Source organism: Lampetra fluviatilis, chromosome 7, assembly GCF_964198595.1.
Source record: "Lampetra fluviatilis chromosome 7, kcLamFluv1.1, whole genome shotgun sequence".
NCBI lineage: Eukaryota > Metazoa > Chordata > Hyperoartia > Petromyzontiformes > Petromyzontidae > Lampetra > Lampetra fluviatilis.
In genome coordinates, this window is record NC_136281.1 from 4,388,734 (window position 1) to 4,411,705 (window position 22,972).

At 48.0% G+C, this 22,972-nt stretch overlaps 1 protein-coding gene across 3 annotated transcripts in view; it reads right to left on the minus strand.

The window, feature by feature from the left end:
* LOC144933461 (RAC-alpha serine/threonine-protein kinase) overlaps positions 1–22,972 on the minus strand; it is a 67,235-nt gene that overhangs the window by 27,591 nt on the left and 16,672 nt on the right. Inside the window, exons 1-4 of one of the 3 annotated variants that reach the window (XM_078858234.1) lie at positions 19,228–19,248; positions 18,595–18,702; positions 16,404–16,557; positions 12,121–12,265 (exon numbers count right to left, since the gene is read on the minus strand). In XM_078858234.1, coding sequence (XP_078714360.1) covers positions 12,121–12,166 — 46 coding nt within the window. In that variant the 5' untranslated portion in view covers positions 12,167–12,265; positions 16,404–16,557; positions 18,595–18,702; positions 19,228–19,248. Of the gene's footprint in view, positions 1–12,120; positions 12,266–13,210; positions 13,375–16,403; positions 16,558–18,594; positions 18,703–19,227; positions 19,249–22,972 lie in introns of those variants that run through there. The other 2 variants (XM_078858233.1, XM_078858235.1) reach the window with 2 other exon arrangements.

A 22,972-nucleotide genomic window follows, 5' to 3' on the forward strand; every position in this document is an offset into this window, starting at 1 on the left:
ATTTGTTGTTTTGCGTGACTAACACATGAATGTATCACTTGCCGGATGTTGACCAAAATGCTCGTGGATTTTAGTTACAAACGATACTTTAAATCACGGCTGATAACGGCACCGGTGGCATGAGTATGCCCCATGTTAACACGGCAACGTAGCTGCCGTAGTGCCCTCCACCCACGCGGCTGGGGGTCACACCGGCGCATACAATGAGGCCATCGTGTGACACTCATTCAATAAGCAACCTCAGGGGTTTTCCACTGCATTCTTTATTACATTAGAGACGCCGAAATTGTATCATTGCATTCTTTAGCTTTCAAGAGTTCTCGAATTCTGTACCTGCCAAATGAGTTCCTCCAAACCCAAGGAATGAAGACTGTCATTTCTGTGAATGTGTGAAAAAGTCACAAGTGGTGTTTACGACTACGACAATTCAGCCGGCCTGTGAAGTGTTGTAGAATATGTGCGAGGCAGGGTTAAGAATCAATTCTTTGTTGACATTGAGGTGAATGGTAGTGCCTCTTGTGGCTGCAGGGATGACGTGAATACATACAACACTGTCGAATGGAAAAAGCATTTACTCTTGTACGCCCGATTTCATGCAAGTGTCCTTGATACGAGCCGACGCATCGTTCCACCGCAAATGCCTAATAAGTCTCACCAACCCGTTAGGGTTACGCATAAATGCAGTGCACCGGTCGGTGTTGGACAGCCAGGGACACGACGAATGCGCCTCGCATTGACAGCAGCAGCAACGCGCATTGCGAGTGCACCGAAGCCAGTCGTGCCAGCTCGTAGCAGAGTTATAGCCTTCGGGGCGGCAGGAGGCTCGCAGAGCGTGGAATCAGCGATATTTGGCAACGGAAGTGGTGGGGCGACGGGCTCCGAGAGCCGTCCTCCCATCCCATTAGCGTTCCGCCCGCGTGCGCACGGGCGGCGCGACGACGACGGCGGCGGCGTCCGAGACGACGCAGACATGACACGAGCAGAACACTAACGAGCGCGGCGCGCACCCGCTATGCCGACCCCCCCCCCCACGAGGAGAGGTCATGCCGAGGTTAGCAGACTGTCTGGCCCAGCTCCGCCAATGGAGAGAGCGTCTGCCAGCGATGGTTCCCCCACCCACTGCACGCACAGAGAGGGCCTGCATCCTCCCCTTCCACCGCCGCCGCCGCCGCCACCACCATCATGTCACAACCGTGGCCATTACTTATCTCTCTACATTCATGCGCTTGATGGACACCACTTTCTTTGGGAGGGGCGTGGGGAGAGAAAACCCTCGGTGAATGCCAGAAACACCAGGGTTTCATTAGACAAATCTTAACGTGAAAAGAAAAGAAAGTCACAACAGCTGTTCCTTTTGTGTGTACTGTATGTAAAAAAAAACTTCAATGAGTTAAGGATCCGCTGCTAATAAACAACCTCTTGTGGAGACAATAATAAATATAAACACGGTAACATAATTATGTCCCCGTGTTTGTTGCAAAGCAAATCCTTAGATATTTTAAAAATACATCTCTTCCCATCACGCTGGGAATAAAGCTCGATTTGGAGATTCCCGGTCAGCCGTGCCATTGTTTCCCAACAATGGCAGCAGCATGAGGCTTTTCAAATGCTGGGGGGGTGGTGGGGGGGGGAAGAAAATCTGACAAAATCTGTGTTTTCCAGTTACTATGGGCCTGGCGCCTCAATCCCTTTTATCACAAGAGCGGAAAAATACAGGCCTGCCATTTTGTGTGAGTCAGACTGGTGAGCTGCAACGCATCGGTACAGCAAAGGAGCCATCGGTCCGACTGTGCGAACACTCGCTTCCCAACGCACACCCTTCACGCGCAGAGACTTTGAAGTGATCCCAAACGTAGAATTAGCTGGAAGACGAGAGGCCAGTGGAGAAGAAAACTCACTGAATGTGTAATGTGTCACATGTCCCAGGGCAAGATGAACATTAGCAATCAGACAAAACCACCCCATCTAATCCCCTCTGCTTTTTGGAAGGATTAATTTATTTCCCCTTTACTCTCTTAACAAGAATGTTAATCCCACATTCATTGATAAGTTGCTTAATACTCCAAATAGGCCCAATGCGTAACATGTTATTTGTCCAACGGCGTGTTGCTACGTTGTTCTGCTTGCTTCACACCAAAGTCCTGCCACGCCTGACACCAAACCATAAAACCTGAATAATATGCACCTTACCTCTGCACCTACTAATCCAATTAATGACCGTACCATTTACAAACTATTACGGGAACTTTGCAGCCTACTGTTTTTGACGGATGTAAAGAATGTCTCAGAGGGACCCCCCCTCCCGCCAGTAAGTGACTGACAGAACTGGACCAACATGGTAAGGGACACTGCGATCACGCGCAGGAGATGGGCCAGAATATCACAGCTCTGCTGTATCATGCACCCCATTAAGCGACTCACGATTGAAACTCCACGGCTCCCAGAAAGACTGGTACATGGCTTTTGCACCTGCAATAATTAAAAGCCTCGGATATGAGACGTTCACGTCAAAATTTAATTTCTCCGGCGGCCCAGCCATGCACGGTTCGTGCCACTCAGCGGCAGTGAGTTTTGCAGGGATTACAGCGCTAATCCACTTCCAGCCTTTCCATCGCAGCAGCCAGGAGCCAACAGGACCTGGCCACAACATCACGCGCCGTGAGCCACCGGGTTTGTCCACGGCGCAGGGCTGCTTCCGCCCACGTAACCGCTCCAGTGGAGTCTCGCCAAGAAGAGATTTCGGGCCGCAGACCAATATACACTCATCCCTGCCCTGCCCCTAGCGCCGGTATGACATTACTACCGGCCTTTGGAATTCAAATGCTATCATAAATTTCCGTTTCAGAAATAAACAAGACGGGCGGGCATGGACCATCGGCGCCCGAACAAAAATTTTGAAAGGGATAGTGTGAAGACTGTCAGACGGTGGTTTATGAATACATTTACACAAGCCAATCGCTTTCACACTTGCGCGGCCAGAATGTCACAACCGATGCATGAAAGCTGAGTGTGTACCCAGGGAGAGTGTGCCCTCATACACAAAAATTATAGTTTGTATTCTCAGTGCTGCAACATAACATTTGAGAATGCACCGACATGGGGAAAGAGGTTCTCCCTCTTAAATTGGAGACTAGAAACAGATTGTCTCATGTGAGTACGAGTCAAACGTATTTGTACGTATCTCTTGCGGTGACATCGGTCGAAAAAAGAACGCTGCAAACAATATACGTTTGGAGGAAAAATTATACGAGTTTTACATTAAGAAGTCAACGGGATAGGTACCAGAAAAAATATCCGCCAGCTGGTTTGAGTTCACCAGTGATGGGCCCAGATAATTAAATAGTCACCGAGTGATGATTAAAAGGGATAAATGATACCACGGCAAAATCCAGGTCTGACACAGACAACACCCGAACCAGCGGTGAGCAATAATGCACTGCAGTGCTAAGCGTAAATGCCAACCAATTTGAATAGATGCGTTACGGTGCATTATTGCATCCAAATCCACTTATTATTTCAGTCTTTGCCACATGTTAAACTTGCACAATGCTTACGTGGCTTTTAAAACATATGCAAATTGTGAAACAAATCTGTTGTAGAGTTTTATGTTACAGCCACAAGAACTCAGTTTTGTTTCGTGAAACACGCACCAGATGAAAAAAAAAACGTGCCATTAAGCACCAGCTCTGCGGGATTCATTTCAAGCTGCCCACCCCAAACCCGCCAACCACCCCCCTCCCCTTTCATTAACATGGTCTGACACCACAGACCAAATCTGTTTTTCCGCAGTCATCAACACAACGTCGCTTTCAGTCGAACGCCAGTGCCGCATGCCAGACTGACCGAGCGACGCCGCTCTAAATAAAAAACAGGCCGGCGTCTTTGCTCTTCTTTCAGGCACAGTTATTTTAAAAAAACACAAAATCCCTTTTCCCAGAATTACGCTCGGTGCCAAGCGCGAGTGGCTGTGTGCAGTGTGTCAAACAGCGGCCAGTGTCCAGCGGGCCTCGAGCGGGGCGGCCGCAACACCCGAGGGCTCCCAAACGCACGGGCGCCCTCCCCCCCCCTCCCGTACCCAGCGCCCTACCCCCCGCGAGCAAAATACCAGCGGTGCCTGTTAAATTCTTCTAGTTCCAGGCATACATCTGGATCTTATGCGTTCGCATTTGCCGCTTTTTCAATCTTTTAATAACGCCGCACTGTAGCGTTTTTTTGGCTTCTTACTCGTATACCGTCTGTGTGTGACGTCCAAGTTGCTAAGATTTTGGAACAATGCAAACCGCATTTTCTAAGAAGAAGAATTTGTTTAAGCTTTGAAGACAGCAGCCATTATATTGTGGTATCTGACAAAATCCCCTGGTGCATTACGCCTCCAAGATCTACGAGCACTTTTAACAACACTTGCTGCAGCCCTGCTCACCACCGCAGCCGGCTAGATACAGTTTAAAACACCCAAGCTGTTCCAAGTTAAGCACAATTTCTTGCATAGTTTTGTAGAATTGCCCGAGCTAGCAGGTCCAGGCAGACTAAACAGCTTTTCCACAAGCTGGTGTGGAATGCGAACGATCTGTTGTCAAGCGGCATTTTCAAACACTGTGGCCTTAAAGCCAGCGTAAATCTGGTTTGCCTTTAAGGCACTGGCATGCCGCGTAAGATATACAGTGCTCAGCTCCCCTCTGTAAGAATTTTAAAAAAAGTTAATGTATCTGCCGGGTAAAATTAATTTACTTCGCGAGTCCATTTTAAACGCACTGTGTCTGCATAGGAAATACCGACGTGTGCGACGATGCCCCCAATAGCCAGCCACCTTTAAATGACCACAAAAAAACGAGCATCCCAGGTAATGGCAATCGGCGAGCCACTCGGATGATCAGGGTCTTCATAGACATTCCCAGATGACAATCGTGTTTACGTTGGCGGCATGGTGGATCCCCGCGGGCAACACACCTGAAGAGACCACACACTCGCCCTTCTGTGCCATAAAATTCCTGCGTGCGAGCTCCACAAACAGCAGCGCTCCTGCCAAGATAGGCACGGACTGGGTGGGGGGGAGAAATCCACTTAACGCTCGGACCTCCATGTGAAGGGCTCAAATTGGCCACGAGTTGTTTCTTAACAGACTAGTTGTTTACAATGTACCGTATGTGCGATTTTTCTAAAGAGCATATATAAAATGCACAATTACAGCTGTTTGTCAACCAACTAACTGAAGGTCCCACATCATAGTGACTGCCATGATTTGTATATCGTGTTGTATGTACGATTAACTTATTTCGCTCACTTAATGCACTTTTTAAATCCGTTTTACGACATTAGTACTGCAAAAGGTGCACTATAGTTTCGACCATGACGTACGTATCTAGTATTGTTTCAATACTGTTCTGCAAATTTGTTCCAAAGAAGGACCAGCGCACAACTTCAGTCCCAACTGGACCGATGCCTATGGTGAAAGAAAAGGCCCTGTGTACTCAGAACGCAAAACAATGGACAAGTGATTACACGCGAAAATAATAATAAAATCACGCGTGTCTTTAATTGTAAGAATATGCAAATAAAGTGTTGTTGCAGCGATCACAACGACGAGCTTCAAAACAGCGTTCTCCAGGGGCACTTTCCACCAGGAAGACAAGATACATTTTCCTGCTAAACCAGCCTGTCCAGATTTTTACACTTTCTTGTTGTACATAATATACACGCTAAATAAAGACACTAGAAAAAAGTTACACACGAAAAAAATATGCCAACCAAGTTCTTTCAAAACCCCTTTCAAAATACACGTCATTTTGACCTTTTTTTCCCCACCCCCAAAGGTCAACAATCATTTGAACATTGGGTTAACCCACATAACTCTTGTAGAATTGACTTGCGCGAGAGTGCCAACTTCAGCGTTCGAGAAGAGACACTGCCCTCGATTAAAAACAGCAAAAAATGATCTGCCAGCGCGAGACACCAAAGGGGCCACATTTATTTTTCGACAAAAAATTTGGAATGCGTGACAACACTGGAGGAGGAGGAGGGGGGGGTGCTTTTCGTGTGGAATGGGGCACGCAGAGGCCGACAGCGGAGCTGGAAAAACACCGCGCCTGCGACTATGCAGGGACAAGCCACGCCTGCTACGACATTTTCTCCCATTTATTATTATTACTGCTACTATTCACCAATGGGAGACGGCGCAGAAGAATCTAAAACAAACACAACAGCGGCATGACACCGAGGCATAACACTCGCCCGATGGAACATTCACGAGCGCTTGGTGCCTACGTGTTACCCTCGCTTAGAAAGTTTTAATGTTGCGTGCTCGCTGACAAGCCGGGCTGGTTTTGTGCACGGCCAGACGAGGCGGACGGGGCACTTGTAATATTGGTAGTGCAATTGCTAGCATTGGGTGACTGGGCATCCAACTCACACAGGGTTGAGTCATGAAGCTTGTTTTCATGCCACTCTGCTGATGATACATGAACACAAAAAACATCTGAAAAACCCAAACCGACACCATGCAGTAATTTCATGACCTAGAACTCGTTCACACGATGCAGATTTTAACCAGTGCAAATTGGTGAAAAGATTAACTAAGCACGACTATAAAAAAAATAACCTACGAAAATACACGCTACTTGCGTGCCACGTCGCCACAATTAGTTGCAAAAAATTCCCAGTAAACAAAGCGGACTGGAATAGCAGATTTAACATTATTTAGCCACCTCCTCGACAGTGGCATACGCTGTAAACACCCACCCCACACCCCCTCCTGCACCCCCATCTGCCGACCTATGCCAAACCCGGCAACGCCACCGTGCTCCTCTGGCCGCACACCGTGCCCCCGGCTCCTACGGCGCTGGCCCTCGCCCTCTCCTTGGCAGGCCACCTGCAGGCCGCATGGCACCGCGCCCTGGTGCTCGTTGACACCGGCCCACGCGGCATGCCACGCGGCATGCCACACGGCGCCTCACTGGCCTCCCCGGACTCGGCTGGCCCCAGCAGCGTAACCCAAACCCCTACGGCCGAGCCAAAGTGGCTCCACAATCATCATCATTATCATCACAGGCGCCGGCGGCGCAGTCTTGCGCTTAAACCTGGGGGCCTCAGTCGGGCGTCTCACCCTCTGTCGAGCCCCCCCCCTCCCCCATGCAGCAACAAGCCAATCTGCCAAACCTGCTTTAAATAGCACTTCCTGGGTCAGTGCGGGCTGCGGACGTACCAGCTACTTGACACACGCACCTGGGATCCAGCCAGCTCCTGCTTAGTCCTGTCAAAAGCCATTTCTATTTGGGGAATGGCGACAGCATGAAGAGCCATCTTCTCATCGTTTTTTTTGTCCACAGGCAATACATTTATCTACCGAAGACTTAGCTGTAATTGCTAAGTACACAATTCAGACATTCACACCACTCCAAACCCATTAATGGGGTTCTTTTTCACAGTAGTCATGAGGTGATAAAAATCTGACTGCACACCATACGCATGCTGTTCTTACTCACACATCCTGTTGTTGAGCGAAATTTTGTTATATTAATAACATCCTCTTTAACGGCGTGAGCACGAATCCATCTAAAACTGATACCACCGAGGTGAGTAATCAATTTTAGCACGAAAAAAAAGGTGCAACTTTCTCCCAGTCCATCAAAACACTCCATACCTCCAGGGTTCTTACGGCAAATGATTAACAAAAAACCCTTGTGACCTTCGCTCGTTGCTGTGCTCGTCTGTAAACACCACACTCTGTGAATGCACTCGATCCACCCACCGTTACACTCCATTCACACGGTCCAAACACATTTTCCTTTCCATGTATACGATTTTTTTCCCCTGTACAACTCCATTGTGAAAGTAAAACATGAAGAAACAAACACGCGCTTTACGTCATGTGTTTTCACCGAGCCCAAAATAGCTTCCACCAGCATTTTTTTCTTAAACCAACCTGAAAAATATACGCATTAAATGGCGTGTTCAATATTATCTCGTTTTGGCCTATCCAAACCTACATAACTCTACTATGCACACAAAAGCAGTCAAAGAGTTAGACAACTTGGACAAGTAATTTCGTTTTTTTCAGATGTCATAGTTTGTGTGTATACCGTATATAACAATTTAATTTACGTCACAAACCCACTACCGATTTGAAATACGCACAAGTTGGTGGGGTACGTTTATTGCACAAACTCAATATACTAAAATTCAACCTGTATGACAGGTTCGTAACTCATTGTAATGTGCATCTTGTCCAAAATATCGTCACGGTGTAAGGATTTTACAAATCATCGCCGAGTTAAACATTCGGTCACACATAGCTAGAGACAATTCACAAAATGAATGCTCGTCCCAAAATGCACTGCAAAGCCTGTTATACATGTCCAATTAAGATTTCAGTCGAAACAACTTTTGAGGAAGTGGCAATGAACAATTCGCGTTAATGCGGTTTCAAAATACAAAAGCCGAAAAGCTGCAGTCGCACAACTCGCTTGGATTTATGTTCACCGCTGCAGGACGTAAATGGCGACTCGTGTAGCGGCAGTTTGGCTGACAAAGGCTGCTTTCACACAAAAAATAAACACAAGTCATGATCCAAAGGAGCCTTATCCTACATTTTCAAACTTCTAACACATTTTATTGACGGAAAAATATATAACAGTAGGCCCACAAGCATGCTGTCATGATTTTTATATTACGGCCATTTGACTGGTCATGCTTGAAGCCAGGAAGGATCCCCACTGGGCTTTACGTCGGTGCGAATGGAGAATCGCGGAGCAGAGGTCAAACTCGCCGAAACTGTACACGCAGTAAATTCGATCTTTCAACTGTAACTCGTAAGCCAGTTTAGGCCTAATACGCCAACAGCCTTAGTTGTAATGTTCTTCAGAGGACAACGATGTCATTCAAAATCCGCTACGCACCCTTGATCTTTACGTAAACCAAATGGGAAGCAATGTTTCATTAAAGCATTTTATATTATGGCGGAATACTGAAGTAAGGGGCTAATTAGAGCGTCTTATTCACAAAAGACATTCAACGAGAATACGCATGCCATTCATAAAAAGTTTCCACGTACATTCACTGCAACAGGACACGATACAACTCCGTGTGCAACGACATCTCGCGGCAATTACCTAAGAGTCTTTTGGCACAAATGTACCATCAGCACAAAGGTTGCCATTAAAAAGACAAATCGAGACGTGGAGAGAAACACACAATTCATTCTGTGAGATGCTGCAATTCTTATCGCCATATTGTACGGTACTGCGTTACTTCAACCCTATCTCGAACCGTGCTCTGTTCTGTGAGCGCAGTTAAACAGAGATACCCAAGACTTCAAACGGCAGTGATAATAATGATGATCTCTGAATTACGTTTATGAGCTAAACGACAGAAACCTTCAATCTTGACTTGAAGCTTTCGTGACTGCAGGAATCCATACTCTTTGGTTCTTTTGGTAAAGTCACGTAGATAGAAAAATGAAATAAAATAAAAAATAATATCACGACGTTTCGATCGCAACACAAGTGGTCGTCCTCAGGTGGAAAAAATAATCCAGCAGTGGAACGGCTGAACCAGCGTGATATATTATTATCTTTTGTTTTATTTAATTTTTCTACCTATGTGACTTTCCTTTAATTTTACACAGATTTGCAAGTGACAGTACAAATGTGTTGTTGCTACAATGTAAAGGCACTTTCGCACAGTAAACACTGAAGCGCTTCACGATATTGTAAGCCAAAAACCTGCAACGTTTTACGAAAACAGAACAAAAGATCATAATTGACAATTTTAAACTTCTGCCAAAAAGTATGCAACATGACTGAATTCCTCAAATCAAATACAGATAAAGCTCAAAGCATTTCACGGTAATATAACATTTACTTTTTGTTCTGCAGTGCAAACTGCACCGTGGTATTTGATATTTTCATGTTTGCCGAGGCACGATAAGGTCAAAAACAGGACGTGCGACCCCGATAAGCACGGAGCTGCTCATCTCGCAGCATACTGTAGTTACGAGGCACCACAACAACGAGTGAAAGTAATAAAACAAAACACACCTTAGACCTCGCGAATGACAATCAAAAACACCACACGACGGCTTCGACGACAACATTCAAGAGACACCGACCGAACGAACCGCGCGCGCTAAAAAAAAAATGTGCAAGTATTTCACCGAGGTACAAGCGGACGCCACAATATTATTGCGAGTGCACAACTACTCCACACCCAAGGTTTTATCAATGGACAGCTGTTCTCAAGCAGAGCAGAGGCACAGTCTTGCTGACCACAGGCGGTGGTGGTCAGGTGACGTCATTGAGTGTCCCTGTTCTGCAGCATGCGAGTCAACGCCACCGGGGGGGAGGAAAAAAACCCAAATGCCATTCGCCATCTCACAATGCGCTTAAAAATTTTCATCCGCACAAAATGACCTTTTACACAAGCTTGCACTCAACAGCACATTTCATGGACCACTTAAAAAAAAGTATTAACTTTTACCAACTCACTCGGCTGGACGGGTTTTTTTTTTACCCATTGAAAAAAACTGCTTAATCAAATCATCTGACAATCACGTGAAGCAACCAAGTAAATTTCCAAACGTTTTCCTCGAATTCAGCAGCACAGAAAACACCCTTAGCATTTGCTGAACCTCCTGCCATAAACCGCAAGCACATACGTGTAAGCTGAACAGCACACACGAGTATTTCTGTAAACAAAACTTTTTTTCGTTTATTTAGCACTGATCAGCATATTTCCTTGGAAATTCACAATAGTATTTACACTCATACATTCTTAATAATATTTCGCCACAGACCCCTGTCTGCATCCACCTCTACACAGTACAGTATGTTCAATGGGCGCTGCAAACAGGCACACTACACACCGTATAGAATTACAATGTATCTCCACCTGATACTTTGTTTCGAACAGAAATGTTTTATCTGGCAATGCGACAATATATTTCATTAATATGCATTTACTGCAGGAAACAGCCAAACACAAGAGCCCCTAACACAATACGCATCTTATACAATCATACTTAAATACAGTGCTCAATTGTTGCTATTAATATCAATGCGAGGCTAAATTCGGGACGTTACATTTTCGATAGCCACATCCTGGACCAGGGATGGGAAACCCCAAGACCTTCTGGCCCACACATGGCCTTTCTTTACACATCTACCATATGCTAGATGTGCCAATTTACAAGTGAAAGTGCACATTGGAAAGACAAATGACATCCTGCCTTGCAAGGCCCAAGGCTGCTGCTCATCCCTATTGATTTACCTCAACGATTTCTTGACGCCCCATTTCTAGGTGCTATTGTTCATCCACTGCTGTATTAAAGATCTGGCCATGCGGCGCAGTGTCATACAGCGAGGGTTCCACTCACTATGTTAAGGTCATAAGTTCAAATGCCGGTCAGATGTCGACCTCAACATATTCAGGGCTGTCAATGAAGACGAGTGTTACATGAAAGCATTTTCGATGTAGAAAACTTAAGCAGTTTGACTTTTTGTGAACCAGACCATGGCTCCAACAGAGGCAATAACAGCAGCTATCCCAAGTGTTTAATAGTGATTTGTGCATTCCAATTATCATTCTTTTTTGCTTTTTATTTCCAGCTATATGTCAAATATTTTATTGCCATTACATAACTTCGACAAATATATTTACATGCCAAATTTCCCACTGAGCACATTTTCTTGTTTTTGAGAACAGGTCTTGGGAGACGTCACGTAACCATTTCTGAATTCACTTCAACAACCTCTTACCTTCACTTACAGATGTCACCTTTTAAAAGCCTCGCAAAGGGTGTTCTTCATACGTAAATAAAACATTTTTTTTTATTCTCAGAGCAGGAGTAAGCTAAAGTGTTAACAACACTCAGTACGATGGGGTGGGGAGTTTGTACAATCCTTGGCTGCCGGGATAAGCCCATCGGACTAGATGACATTAAACAACGTGGGTTTGACCAGCGGGTGGCTGAAATCCAGTATCGAACCCAGGATATCCACGGTGCCGGCTCGATGTTCGGACACAGTATCAGTGCCCGGAGCCACTTTGAGGATGCTCCCCCCATCACATTGTGAACACACCGGGGGGGGGGGGGGGGGGCGAGCCGATAGCAGCATGTGCGAGGCTCACCGCGCTTGTAGAGCCAGCCCTCCTTCACCACCGCCACCTCCGCCATGGCGTCGTAGTCCTCCTGCTCTCAGCTCTCCGCCACAGGCTCTCCGTGCGCCTCCTCACACGAGCATGGGCGACGCGTCACTCCTCACCGCCACGACCACTGCAAAGGAGAAAGACGAGGTAAGAAATATGGATGATGCTGCATTATTGCGGGTTTTCTGTCGGACGCAGCAACTTAACTGGCATTGTATGCCTCTGCTGCTGGATAAGGTTCATTACGTCTTCATGTCCCGTGAATTAAAAAAAGCATTTTCATTCCTGTTTTCTGTTGAAGTAAATTATTATTATTGCGTATTCATAACGCGGACAGTTTCACGTAAATACAAAGAGTACAGTTCGAAAGTGGATCTTGTCAGTACAGTATACATCTTGTCAGTACAGTAGAGTCCAGTGTTAACCAGTACAGATCATAACCAGCATAACATAAACATTTAAGACATCACAATACACAAAAACCATGACGATAAAATAACATGACCATGTGTTAAGTTGACATACAGCGATAGCTGAATACATCACGTTCACGATGTAGGCGACTGAGAGCAGAGTTGCATTTGTCTTCTTGATCACTCACTCGCTGTCCATCAAAGGCAGCGAGTGGCTTAACATCCACTTGCAATCTCAGCGTGTCACGGCGGGTGAGTGAGCACACGTCAAAATCAACCATTATTTATTACCAAACCCATTCCCACAAAGCCACCGGCAGACTTTAAATATTAAACAAAATACTTACGCGACAAACTGGAAGAAAACAAAACGAATGCACACATTTTTAAACGTAGAGAGAAATGAGCCTTGAAGCGTTAAAAACAACACAACACGTCACAAGCAAGACGCAAGAGCTCGGCTCACAAGGTCCATACCACACCGGGCAGCACAACCACCACCACCACACACACTGTACCACCACCACCACACACACAGTACCACCACCACCACACCGTACCACCACCACCACACCGTACCACCACCACCACACCGTACCACCACCACCACACACACCATACCACCACCACCACACACACCGCACCACCACCACACACACCGTCATCGGCCGGACACACGTCCCCGGCTCCAGCTCAATTGACAAGAGACACAGCCACGGCCCCACAGTGCGCCCCTTCGCAGCCACGGGCGTCACGCTTTGTCGGGGGGGGGGGGTGTCTCTTTGGCCAGGAACCGTGGCCCTCAACCGGGGAGCCACCCACCTCGCCACCCGCCCCGTTCACCCACCCCACCACCACCGCCGCCGCCTGCCCGCTGGGAGTCCTGGGACCTGGGAAGCACCCCGCCTACACCCCCCACTGCCTGGCCAGCCCTCCCGTCCGTCCGTCCGCCCACCCCCCGTGCTCCAAGCCTCACCACCGGCGGTGGCGGGCCGCGTGTTGTTTTGTTGTTGGGCGTGGAATGTGATCACTTGATCACTCAGCCCTCCCCCCGACCGCCACCACCACCACCCCCACCACCACCGTCACACACAAACTCGCTCAGCTCGCACACAAACAACCCCCGGCACATACTTACACACCCAAGGCCACACACAAACAAGGGAGGAGGTATAGGTCACAATTTTACCCTTCTTACAAGGAGGCCCGCTTCCCATCTTGGCGAGTGGCCACACCACTGTACTTTTGCCCAGTTCTGGCACGGAAGGCCACTTTCGACGAGAAATTTCCAATCTTCCAACGGGGAAAATGGCTCTTTTTTTTGTTGCCAAGACAGGAACCAAGCTCACGCCACACACAAACACGCAGCAGCAGCAGGCGCAAGCCACGAGCGTCCACACGCAGGCAAGGCTAAAAACACACGGCAGGTACTCGGAACTCTTCACCACCACTGCGCACGCGGTCACAACCACACACACAAACACGGTGGAGAGGAGGGGGGGGGGTTCTCGAACGAGCCTCCCGTACCAAACCGTACACACCGAGGGCTATCAACAACGTTTCACAAGCAAGATATTACATTTTGTAGATACCGTATGAGCACACACAATGGAGACACATTGCGAAATATGTTTACATTATAGTGAATCACTTACATATTCATGCAAATATCTTCCGTGAACAGCTGACAAACAACAAGGTAGAGTATGAAACTGAGCTTGACACGAAGGGCTGGTGGGAAGTTTCACAATCCACCTCTGTTCAAAACAACGTTTTAACCACTGCTTGTATACACAGACTGGAACACAGACCACGCCGCGCCGGAGATAGGAGGAGCGTTTACAGGTAAGTCAGCCAGGTATATTTCGTGCAGGTAAGGCAAAGGATCAAGTATCCAGAGAGAGGGAGAGGGCGGACAGGAAGATGCGAGCAGCAGCAGGTAAAGGTGTGTCGTCCAGGTGTGCCCTCCCAATTCGTCAGCCACCTTGATTCACGGCTAGCACAATAGACACACACACCTGGCGGCGTGAGACAGCCCCCCCCCCCCTTCTTTAATCACAGGCCGTTCAATGGGGAAACAAAACCAAGGCTGATGGTCCAGCTCTTACAGATATGTACAGGTATGCAAAGACAAAAACCTGAATAGACTTGGGGCAGGTGCTGTTAGCGAGTAGCACCTATGAAGGCCGACACGGCACATCGAGGGGGTGGGTGGCCAGCACCACGCCCGGCCGCCTTTGTCTCCCTAAGTAGTTATGTTTACACATACCAGGTACTCATTTGAGGCTGAATCGACCTAGGGGAGGCCCAGGACCGGTTCAGATTAAATAATCGTCACTGGTGTTGATCGTGAGCAGGATTCGAACTTAGGTAGCGCGCTAACCGCTCCACACACACAAACACACAAACACACATCCACACACGTACGTACATGGGTGTGCTGTTGAAGACACCCATATCATTTACACAAACACACAACTGTACTCGTACACACATGTACACATACATGTACATGGGGTGCAATACATCTATAATTACGGCACTCGGGTGTAGGTCTGAACGATTTTAAGTCAAGCTTCAGTTCAATATTCACTGTGTAATAAACTTAAAACATGTGATGGAGCATTACCACATGATACCATCAACATATGAACTGCTCTATATGTGACAATGCAAGGATGAGAACTTCAAAGATATGAATTGCTTCCAACATGTATTTATTAAAATGTTTCAATTGAAATAGAACAATCAAACATAGAACAATTGTTAAGTTAAATAAATAAAGTCATACTAATCAAAAAGAAAACAATTCCAATAATAAAGTAATGAGACTTTTCAAATCGCAAAAAATCGCAGCCTTTGAGATTTGTTAATCGCATTGTTTCAAATTTCGATTTAAAATCGATTAATCGTTCAGCCCTCCGAGGGCGTGCTCATAAACACACACACACACATCCACATATTTACATGTACAAGAGTTTGCTCATACGCAAACTTCCACACACATGCACTTTGCATGGGTGTGCTCACACACATGATCGTACATGTGCCCAGTCGCACGCGCATATTACTACACGGACATGTACAGAAGTAATCACATGTTCACATATACTGTACACAAACACAAGTGTAAGCAATGTATTGTGCGCACACAAACGAATCGTCAGACTACACACACGGGAGTTCACAAAATAGGAAAACCGGGTTCAAATAGCATAAAACAAAAATACATTAAGCACAGCACACTTTGTACATTTCACGCAGACAATCTGAAATGTGCACCACACCAACACAACAATACTATATAAACACAAATCATTCATAATTGTGTTCTTTTGCGTAAGATCGTGTAGGTATAATGCCAATGTTTACCATGATGGGGGCACACACGAATACACACACAGACACAACATGTGGACACCACCTTAATCGAGTAAACAACACATCCCGTCACAGACAAACACCCCCAACACTTTCTCCAACAGGCTGAGCACATGACAACCGGACAAAAACTGTGAACCCGGAGTCTGATGACCGGACCCCATATCCCTGACCCCATATCCCTGACCCCATATCCCTGACCCCATATCCCTGACCCCTCACCCCAGACCCCACCACAAATATCCCAATCGCTGGACCAGTGGCTCGATAACCTCACAATCTGAAAGGTTTCTTTCATACTGGAAGAATCCGATGAGCAATAAAGCTCTTTCACAGACGCATGACCCCACAATGAGTAGACCCCATCCCCGCACAAAGACCCCCGCGATGAATCCCATGAGCAATAAAGCTCTTTTTCACATATTCATGACCCCACAATGGGTAACCACCTTCCACGCACCACTCACTCACCGGCGGTGCGAGGCGGCCCTGGGGTTGCTGCTGCTGCTGCTCCTTGTGGCTTAGGGAAGTCACCCCGGCGAGATTCAGCAGGAGGACGAGGACGGTGGTGGTGGTGGTACTGCCCAGACTCGAGTGCCCTCTGCACTGTGTGTCGTCTCGGGTGCTAGTCGTGCACAGACAGTGCCGCGTATTGAGTAAGAGTTACTGTGAAGTGTCGGCTGCTTTGTACAGAGTTAATCATGTGCAGCAGTAGCAGCAGCAGACGTCTTCTCTGCTGTGTTCTGCGTAAAAGGATGTAATGCACCACCCGACGTCCTACGGTGTTAATCGGTGTACCGTATGCTAGTTGTACTGTGTAACCGCGTACTGTGCGTGCTGTATGATGATGTGTAACTCGGTGTAATGGATCTTCTTTAGAGGCGTGGTGTACAAGCCCGTGTAACGAGTGCTGCCCACTTCGTCTGCCTGTGTGTGTGTACCACCTTTGTGACAGGTCTGTGTGTGTGTAAAGTCGTGTGTGTGTGTAGTCGTGTGTGTGTGTGTCAAGTCGTGTGTGTGTGTAAAGTCGTGTGTGTGTGTAAAGTCGTGTGTGTGTGTAGTCGTGTGTGTGTGTGTGTAAAGTCGTGTGTGTGTGTAGTCGTGTGTGTGTATCAAGTCGTGTGTGTGTGTCAAGTCGTGTGTGTGTGTAGTCGTGTGTGTGTGTCAAGTCGTGTGTGTGTGTCAAGTCGTGTGTGTGTGTAGTCGTGTGTGTGTGTCAAGTCGTGTGTGTGTGTCAAGTCGTGTGTGTGTCAAGTCGTGTGTGTGTGTGTAGTCGTGTGTGTGTGTCAAGTCGTGTGTGTGTGTAAAGTCGTGTGTGTGTGTCAAGTCGTGTGTGTGTCAAGTCGTGTGTGTGTGTGTAGTCGTGTGTGTGTCAAGTCGTGTGTGTGTGTAGTCGTGTGTGTGTGTCAAGTCGTGTGTGTCAAGTCGTGTGTGTGTGTCAAGTCGTGTGTGTGTGTAGTCGTGTGTGTGTGTAAAGTCGTGTGTGTGTAGTCGTGTGTGTGTAGTCGTGTGTGTGTGTCAAGTCGTGTGTGTGTGTGTGTCAAGTCGTGTGTGTGTGTCAAGTCGTGTGTGTGTGTAGTCGTGTGTGTGTGTAAAGTCGTGTGTGTGTGTAGTCGTGTGTGTAAAGTCGTGTGTGTGTGTGTGTCAAGTCGTGTGTGTGTGTCAAGTCGTGTGTGTGTGTAGTCGTGTGTGTGTGTAAAGTCGTGTGTGTGTGTAAAGTCGTGTGTGTGTGTAAAGTCGTGTGTGTGTCAAGTCGTGTGTGTGTGTCAAGTCGTGTGTGTGTGTCAAGTCGTGTGTGTCAAGGTGTGTGTGTCAAGGTGTGTGTGTGTCAAGTCGTGTGTGTGTGTAAAGTCGTGTGTGTGTCAGTGTGTGTGTGTCAAGTCGTGTGTGTGTCAAGTCGTGTGTGTGTGTAAAGTCGTGTGTGTGTGTGTGTAAAGTCGTGTGTGTGTGTAAAGTCGGGTGTGTGTGTAAAGTCGTGTGTGTGTCAAGTCGTGTGTGTGTGTCAAGTCGTGTGTGTGTGTGTGTAAAGTCGTGTGTGTGTGTCAAGTCGTGTGTGTGTGTGTAAAGTCGTGTGTGTGTGTAAAGTCGAGTGTGTGTGTGTAAAGTCGTGTGTGTGTGTAAAGTCGTGTGTGTGTGTGTCAAGTCGTGTGTGTGTAAAGTCGTGTGTGTGTGTGTCAAGTCGTGTGTGTGTCAAGGTGTGTGTGTCAAGGTGTGTGTGTGTGTCAAGGTGTGTGTGTGTAAAGTCGTGTGTGTGTGTAGAGTCGTGTGTGTGTGTAGAGTCGTGTGTGTGTGTGTCAAGGTGTGTGTGTGTGTCAAGTCGTGTGTGTGTGTCAAGTCGTGTGTGTGTGTCAAGTCGTGTGTGTGTGTCAAGTCGTGTGTGTGTGTCAAGTCGTGTGTGTGTAGTCGTGTGTGTGTGTGTCAAGTCATGTGTGTGTGTCAAGTCGTGTGTGTGTGTCAAGTCGTGTGTGTGTGTCAAGTCGTGTGTGTGTCAAGGTGTGTGTGTGTCAAGGTGTGTGTGTGTCAAGTCGTGTGTGTATAGCTGTGTGTGTGTGTGTGTCAAGTCGTGTGTGTGTGTGTGTGTTAAGTCGTGTGTGTGTAAAGTCGTGTGTGTGTATATAGCTGTGTGTGTGTGTAAAGTCGTGTGTGCCAGGCGCTCTCTTACGAATGCAGTAGCAGCGGCGTGCCGTGAGTCCCGAGTCCCGTGAGCACCACGACTCACGACGACTCACGAATCCCAGAGGGCTGTGGGCACGAGTGCGTGTGCTTGGTCCTGCGGTCAATGATGAGCAGGGACGAGTTAGCACTGTGTCCTGTGGTCCCTGGTGAGTACTCGTGAGTTCTAGTGATCTCTGGTGAGTACTGGTGAGGACTGGTGAGTAAAGGTGAGTACTAGTGATCCCTGGTGATCCCTGGTGAGCACTAGTGAGTAGTAGTGAGCACTAGTGATCCCTGGTGGTCCCTGGTGAGTGTTCGTGAGCCCTAGTGATCCCTGGTGAGCACTGGTGAGTACTAGTGAGTAAAGGTGAGTACTGGTGAGTACTAATGATCCCTGGTGATCTTTGGTGAGCGCGAATGAGTACTGGTGAGTCTGTAGTGATCCCTGGCGATCCCTGGTTAGTACTAGTGAGTACTAGTGATCCCTGGTGAGTACTGGTGAGTACTAGTGAGTACTAGTGATCCCTGGTGAGTACTGGTGAGTACTGGTGAGTACTAGTGAGTACTAGTGAGTACTAGTGAGTACTGGTGATCACTAATGATCCCTGGTGATCTCTGCTGGTCCCCACTGTCTGAGTACCGCGCGCAGTGCCGACCCGCGCGCGCCACGCACTGTACGCGCTGCCCGGGCTCTGGGCTCGCCGCCCCGGGGCCCCTCCCCCCTCCTCCCTCCTCCTCCTCCCCCCGCCCCCTTCGCCCCCTCCCCCCGCCCCTTTCCCCCCCTCCCCCCGCCCCCTTCTCCCCTTACCCCTCCCCCTCCTCTTCCCGCTCCTCTCCCCTCCGCCCCCGCCCCTCCCACCCTCTCGCGCCCCTCCCACCCGCCCCCACCCCTCCCACCCTCTCGCGCCGGCCCCCACCGCCCCCAAACGTGACGTCACGTCCCGCGCGCTCGCGCCGGCAACAACTCCGGCGGCGGCGGCGATTAATCGATCGGCGGTGACGTCACCGACGATCGATTAATCGGCCTGCGGTTACTTCACCGCGGATCGATTAATCGACTGGCGGTGACGTCACCGACTGTAGATTAATGTATCGGCGGTGACGTCAACGATACTAGATTAATCTGGTGACACTAGAGTGACGTTGCCGCCGATCGATTAATCGACTTCCGGTCACCGATTGCCGATTAATCGATCGGTGGTGACGTCACCGGCAGTCGATTAATCGATCGGCGGCAACGTCACCGCTGATCTCGTTTTGTTGACGTCGCCGCCGATCGATTAATCGGCTATCGGTGACGTCACCGCCAGTCGAATTAATCGATCGGCGGTGACGTCACCACCGATCGCACGCCGCCGTGTTTGTTTGAGGACCCCCCCCCCAAACCCTCCGAAAGCGTCGAGCGGCCAGCAACAAGCAGCACTGTTCTAAAGTTGTGATTAGGCTTGAGAAGTCGACGCGTTTCTGGAATTGTACATCCCTTTGAAATAAAAGGATTCGAACGAGACTTTAGAACAAGCATGAAATTCTCGAACCTTAAAATCGAATCGAGGAAATTCGTCGAACCGCCGCTTGGGGAGTGAATGTTTCACTTGCTGACACGCCCCTGAGAAAGAGCTTCACAGCTCTTCTGATTCCTCCAGTCGAAATAAAGATTGTAAATCTTCACGCGCTTTTACGCGTATTGTGTAAAAGCGCGTAAAGAAGTTACAATTTAAATGTATTATACAGCGTCCAAAATACTTTACAACGGTGGTCCATATGTCTTCTGACCCCCATTTAATTGTCTGAAACGTAGCAAAACATTTTAGGGGGTTAATTAATTTGGGGGGGGGGTCACAATACACCTGGACCACCCTGTACAGGCAATTCAACTGCATCTGAGTCGCTTCGCAGAAAACAACAACAAAATTGCAGCTAAATCTCGACTTAAAGCTTTCGTGACTGCAGGAATTCATATTCTCTGCTCTTTCGGTAAAGTCACGTAGATAGGTTCAAAGAGAATAACAAAAAAATCTACGACGTTTCGATCGCAACACAAGCGGTCGTCATCAGCACCGCTTGTGTTGCGATCGAAACGTCGTAGTTTTTTGTTGTTTTATTATTTTCTTTGAACCTATCTACGTGACTTTACCGAAAGACCCAAAGAATATAAAAAATTGCAGCTATTTTGCCCATTAAGCCAAATGATGCGTCAGTCATACTTAAGTCTAAAACTTGAGCATGGGGCAAGGACACACGGTGAACGCTTTGCTGTACGTCGCTGTTGGCCCAATCTGGTGCAGTCGAACCCATCGTTGTTACTCTACCTGTGCCCTCCCAATGTCTGTGTGTGTGTGTGGTGAGGTATGGGGAGCGGTGGTGTAGCGGTTAGCGCTACGATCGGTGGTGACGTCACCGGCAGTCGATTAATCGATCGGCGGCAACGTCACTGCCGATCTAGTGTCGTTGACGTCTCCACCGACCGCTCACGGCCAACACCGCCAGTGACGATTATGTGAACCGGTCCTGGGCCTCCCCTAGATCGACTCAGCCTCAAATGAGTATCTGGTGTGATGTGTAAATATCGCCACGAGGGAGACAAATGCAGCCGGGCCGGGCGTGGTGTTGGCAACCCACCCCCTCGTGTGCCGTGCCGGCCTTTATAGGTGCTTGCTAACAGCACTTGCCCCTAAAGCCTGTTAAGGCTATATGGTGGATCTTTGTATTTTTTTATGTTCAAACAAACCCCCCATGATCGACGGGGGCTTCGTAGTGGGGAGGCCCTCGTCCAGCGGTGGATTGACAAGGGGCTGATTTCTGTAAAATTCGTCTCCATCTCGAATCCCAACTACAACTTGCAAACTGTAACATCACTCGTCTGTGAATTGGAGATGCACGCTGTAGTGCAGGTAAGTCTGCGTTCAGTTGGCCCAAGTGTGACTGACAACACAAGTGCCCCTTACATTAATCGCACGTCCTTTATCACCAAATTCGAGCTGCTGAGGAATAATACCGACGTCCTTTACATTTCTCTCCTTCCACGTCCAATATACATCGACGCATTTTTACACATCCCATCAGTAAACACGGTCTTCTGGGAGTGCATCGTTTCAACCAGCGCTGGTTCAAAAACAAGCAAACTGGACCGATTTCAACAATCAGTGTCTCAAGCCTGAACCAAATACTGGTGACCTGCCAGATATGTCTATCGGCAACGGTCCTCCCTCTGCCTGCTGAGCTACGAGCGAGTGATCATCAGGTGAGCACAGTCCGAAGTAATCATGACTCACGGGGGCTGCGGTAGAAAGCGAGTTAAAAAAAAGTGCATCCTGTCCGTTAAACGCTGCACCCGCCCGATGTTTGCTTAACCGTCCCACGTGACAAAGAGAACGTTCATAATAGAGGTTTTTGGGTTCATTCAAATTTTAATAAACACAATAGACAGGAAGGACAAGTTCAAAGGGTTCGCGTAATGCACATGCATAATGTACGTTGCCTCAGTAATCCCCAACCACATTGTGCAAGAGCGCAGCTGCGTCGTCACGACATCTACGCCTCTATGTAAGGAACTAAACAGGAGGACTTCTCCACAAATCTGGCTATCGCCTGATGAAGCTCGTTGTAATTACTGGCGAAACGTCGGACTCAGATTGTGAATGTTGTGGCTTGGCTCTCCAACACACCGGTTAGTGCTGTACTCGTGACGAATTGGCCACCTTCTCTTAATGTGACAACCCTTACTAGTTGGCTGTGTCGGGTGGTTGCGGGTTTTAACGACACTTTTATATATTTACGCGATCTAACCCAAAAAAACCTCTATTATGGATGATATTAGTCGCGAAAGCCTACCACGTGTTAAAAAGAACGTTGATTCCATTTAAGACCCGTCCGTCCCTACGTCGGGCTGGCGATGTGACATTGCCCAGTTGGAGGTTCACGGTTCGAACCCGGCTGGCCGTCCTGGTTAGCACTGTGGATGTGTATTAACCATAAGATACACGCCCGTCTGCTTCACAGGAGACGTTAAAGATCCAGTGACGTTATTTGACGAAGAGTAAACCACGACCTGTCGGCGTCATCATCCAGTTTGCCATTTGTTTGAATAATTAGAGAACTGTACTCTCAAATTACTTCATTTGGAAGCGCATAGTAATCGTCGCCCCCGACTGCAAAGACTTATGAGCAGAGGTCGCAACCGGGTACCCGATAGCCGTACGATACCCGGCTACCCGTACCCGGGTACGGGTACGGGTAGCCGTTTGCGACCCTGGTGCGGCCGGGTACGGGTAAGGAATCAAAACCCGTTTGCGACCTCTGCTTATGAGGACCATCCTGTAGGGCTTTCCAGAGTAAACAAGTGTAATAAATACAAGTAAACATAACGAAACACGGACCAGATTTTA